This window comes from Nicotiana tomentosiformis, chromosome 4 (genome assembly GCF_000390325.3).
Source record: "Nicotiana tomentosiformis chromosome 4, ASM39032v3, whole genome shotgun sequence".
Lineage (NCBI taxonomy): Eukaryota > Viridiplantae > Streptophyta > Magnoliopsida > Solanales > Solanaceae > Nicotiana > Nicotiana tomentosiformis.
Window position 1 is genome coordinate 31,250,792 of NC_090815.1, and position 4,587 is coordinate 31,255,378.

The 4,587-nt window shown below is 43.6% G+C and overlaps 1 protein-coding gene across 1 annotated transcript; it reads left to right on the plus strand.

Annotated features, from left to right (window-relative positions):
- Nucleotides 1–1,536: 1,536 nt before the first annotated feature.
- On the plus strand, nt 1,537–1,947 carry LOC138909457 (uncharacterized mitochondrial protein AtMg00860-like). Its single transcript, XM_070200654.1, has one exon. The coding sequence runs from the start codon at nt 1,537–1,539 to the stop codon at nt 1,945–1,947; it is 411 nt and encodes a 136-aa protein (XP_070056755.1).
- Nucleotides 1,948–4,587: the final 2,640 nt, after the last annotated feature.

Sequence of the window (4,587 nt, forward strand, 5' to 3'; positions counted from 1 at the left end):
GGGGAAGAGGCTAGTTCATGAGGGGTCAGTTTAGCAGGCACATGCAGTCAGTACCACTGCCTGCTCGGAGTGCTCCAGCACGACCTTACTTCAGTGCCATTCCAGAGAGTACTTACTATCCGCCAGCTATTTACGGTTCCTCCAATGGGTATTCAGGCCATCAGGGTCAGACTTCAGGATAGTAGTGCACTGCTCCGAGGGGTTATTTCGAGTGCAGGGATCTTGTCCACATGAAGAGGTTTTGTCCTAGACTTTGGGTCAAGGCCGAGCAGCAGGACTATCGACCCATGATTACCACACCAGCTACCAGATCGCTCGCTAGTCCGGCCAAAGGCAGTCACCTCCGATGCAGTGATCACATGTACTATTTTTGTTTGTCTTAGGGATGCCTCGGTATTATTTGATCCGGGGTCTATTTATTCCTATGTTTCCTCTCTATTTTCTCCTTATCCGGATGTATCTTGCGAGTCCTTGGGCGTCCCTGTATATGTGTCCACGCTAGTAGGTGATTTTGTTGTTGTGAATCGGGTTTACCAGTCCTGTGTCATGACTTTCTTTGGTTATGAGACCAGAGCGGATCTTCTATTGCTCAATATGGCTGATTTCGAGGTTATCCTGGGCATGGACTGGTTGTCATCGTACCATGTCATTCTTGATAGCTATGCCAAGACTATTACCTTGGCGATGCCTGAGTTGCCCAGATTAGAGTGAAGGGGATCATCTGTCGGTACTTATGCCCAGGTTATTTCTTTGTTGAAGGCTCAATATATGGTCGAGAAAGGTTGTTTGGCCTATTTGACCTTTGTTAGGGATACTACTGCAGAGACTCCCGTGTTAGATTCAGTGCCGGTGGTACGAGAATTTTCCGATGCATTTCCTGCTGATCCACCAGGTATGCTGCCGGATCTGGATATCGATTTCGGCATTGATTTGGTGTCAGGTACCCAGCCTATTTCTACTTTGCATTATTTCATGGCTTCCAAGGAGCTGAGAGAGTTAAAGGAGCAGCTTCAGAAGTTGCTTGAGAAGGGGTTCATTAGACCCAGTGTGCCGCCTTAGGGCGCACCGGTGTTGTTAGTGAAGAAGAAGGATGGGAGTATGCGGATGTGCATTGATTACCGCCAGTTGAACAAAGTCACCATCAAGAATAAGTACTTGTTGCCGCGCATTGATGACATATTTGGCCGGTTGCAGGGTGCCAGGGTGATCTCTAAGATTGACTTGAGATCTAAGTATTATCCGCTAAAGATTCGTGCTTCGGATGTACGAAAGACGGCTTTTCGGAACAGGTATGGGCACTATGAGTTTTTAGTGATGTCCTTCGGCTTGACTAATGCCACGGCGGCATTAATGGATTTAATTAATTGGGTTTTCAGGCCATATCTTCACTCATTTGTCATTGTCTTCATTGATGACATATTGATCTACTCGCGTAGTATGGAGGAGCACGAGCAGCATTTGAGGTTAGTGCTTCGGACCCTGCGAGAACAGAAGCTATATGCTAAGTTCTACAAGTGCGAGTTCTAGTTGGATTCCATGGCTTTCTTGGGGCATATTGTATTAGGTGAGGGTATTAAGGTGGATCCCAGGAAGATCAAGGTAGTCCAGAGTTGGCCTCGTCCTACCACATCGACCGAGATTAGTAGTTTCTTGGTGTTAGCAGGTTATTTTCAGTGGTTCATAGAGGGCTTCTCGTCTATTACAGCACCCTGGACTAGATTGATGAAAAAGGGTTCTCCATTCAGAGGATCTGATGATTGCGAGGCGAGCTTTCGGAAGCTCAAGACCACTTTGACAACAACACCAATGTTAGTATTGACCACTGGTTCAGGGATGTATATCGTGTATTGCGACGCTTCACGCGATGGCTTGCGTTGTATATTGATGCAGAAGGGGCAAGTTATTGCATATGCTTCACGTCAGATGAAGCCCCACGATAAGAATTAACCCATACATGATTTGGAGTTGGCCGCGATAGTTCATGCCCTCAAGATCTGGAGGCATTATCTTTATGGGGTGTCCAGTGTTTACACTGATCACCACAGTTTGTAGCATTTGTTTAAGTAGAGGAACCTTAGTTTGAGGTAGCGCAGGTGGCTTGAGTTACTGAAGGACTATGATATTACAATCCGGGCAAGGCGCATGTGGTAGTGGATACCTTGAGCAAAAAGGCCAAGTGTATGGGTAGTTTGGCATTCATTTAGATAGAGGAGAGGCCATTGGTTTTGACATTCAGTCCTTAGCTAACAGACTTGTGAAGTTGGATATTTCAAAGCTCAGTCGAGTTATCGCATGTGGTGTGGCTCAGTCTTCATTACTTGAGTGGATCAAGGCTTGTCAGTACGATGATTCGCACTTGTTGGTTCTCAAAGAGATGGTACTACAGGGTGTTTCCAAGGAGGTCACTATCGGTGAGGATGGTATTCTGCGACTCCAGGGTCGCCTATGTGTTCCTAATGTTGGTGGCTTGAGGGAGAAGATTCTAGAGGAGACACACAGTTCTCGATATTCCATTCATCCAGGTGCTACGAAGATATATCGTGACCTGAGGCAGCATTATTGGTGGCGGTAGATGAAGAAGGACATAGTTGAGTATGTAGGGAGATGTCTGAATTGCCAGCAGGTTAAGTGTGAGCACCAGAGGCCTTGTGGCCTACTCCAGCAAATGGTTATACTGGAGTGGAAGTAGAAGCGCATCTCCATGGACTTCGTAGTTGGGTTGCCGCGGACGTTGAGGAAGTTTGATGCCATTTGGGTCATTGTTGACAGGCTGACAAAGGCGGCACACTTTATTCTGGTTATGACTACTTACTCTTCCGAGAGGTTGGCCCAGATTTATATCCAAGAGATTGTCCGATTTCATGGTATGCCTTGATCTCGCTCAAGTCACACCTCAAATTGGGTTGTGAAGCGGTCGATTGCAATAATAATACCCAACTAGGAGTCGGGATCGAATCCACAAGGAGCGTAGATGGGATTAGTAGTATGTATTTGGTCTAAGCCCGTGAATTGTCTAAGTTGCACTTCCACAAACTTTGTTTTGATTTTACTTCTAAAATTATACTAAGGATTGAAATTGAAAAATATGAAACTAGAGAAGAATGTTTTTGTTGTTGTTTTTCAAATATGTAAAAGGTCTAGGGCTGTGACTTCCACCTAGGTGTTTGCCTAACGGGTTGTGGGCTTTAGAGCAAGTTTAGTTGGTTGGGGTGTATTATAGAAATCAACACTCAAATACCCACTCAATACCTCTCGGTAAGAGAGTGGTTTTGCCCAATTTGGCTTTCTCAAGTCCAAAAGGGTATTGAACTAAACAGTTGACAAATTCCTCAAGTCGGATTTTACTATCTCTAGGTTCAACCCTTTAATTGGGACTATCAATCTCTTGATTTCATCCCAAAATCTTGTTAGCCAAGTTTTCCTAGACTAAGTCTCTCTTTCTCAAGTAGAGACTAAGTCAAATAGGCTTGAACCAATGTTTGCAACCATTAATTCTACAATTATAGTAAGAAATAGGCTAAATAATTCACACCCAACTGTAAATAAGCCATAAATCAAACACCCATTAGGTTCCCACACTAGGGTTGGGTCACAACCCTAGCTAGAAAATTATCTACTCATAGTGGATATTGAAGAAAATAAAGAAGAAAAGATGATAAAACTCATATTGAATGATTAATAGATGAAAATCCAATGTAAAAATCAATAATATAAACTAAAGTTGCCTAAAAGAGTAAAGAAAAATGGCTACAGACTTTCTGGTATTAAAAACTTAATCTAATTTCGTCAAAAAAGTCTATTTATACACAGCTAAAAATTTCGGACAAAATTGCCCTTTTGGAGGTTCTGCGGCTGCACAATTCTGTGTGCGATCCACACTTCGCTTCAACTCTTGATAGGAGTTGGATCAGCGGCCGCACAATTTTGCACTGCGACCGTGTCTCTTGAGTTCTACGGACCGCAAAATTCTGGGTGTGGCCGCACATTTGATTTCTGCGGCCGCACAATTATAGTGCGGTCCGCAGTTCTTGCTGGACTTGGAGTTGGAAATCTCTAAACCTTGACTTCTGCGACCGCCTAATTATTGTGCGGTCCGCACCTTACATTGCATCTCTGTTAATTCTTCTTCATGTTCTACGGCCGCACACAGAATTCTGCGGTCCACACTTTAGCTTTTTGTGCTTGATTTTTGTCCTTGTTCAAAAGCACTCCTTAGGGAGTTGTATAAAAATTCAGTTGTTTCATTGTTGACTCTTATCATTATCACTATATTGTGTTTTATTGTTATTTGACTTACCTAGCAGGTTAGGTTAGGTGCCATCACGACGGGTTGGATTTTGGGTCGTGACAAGTTTAAAGCCAGCCTACCGTCGATGATTGGGTCATGTGGTTATATGTCTTTGCAGTTTCTAGTTATCAGTACATTGATGGATTAGTTATGACTTAGGAAGAGAACATCCAGGGTAATTCGAGCAAGGAATTTGGTGGATGTCTGCTACATTTCACCTCATTAATATGTGAAGGTTGTGGAATGATTCAGACTTGATATTTCTTTGTGAGTGTGATGTGCAAGGGAAGAGATTCCTA

Excerpts from the sequence above, each read along its gene's own strand:
- LOC138909457 (XM_070200654.1), top strand. The coding sequence starts at position 1,537 with ATGGCTTTCTTGGGGCATATTGTATTAGGTGAGGGTATTAAGGTGGAT.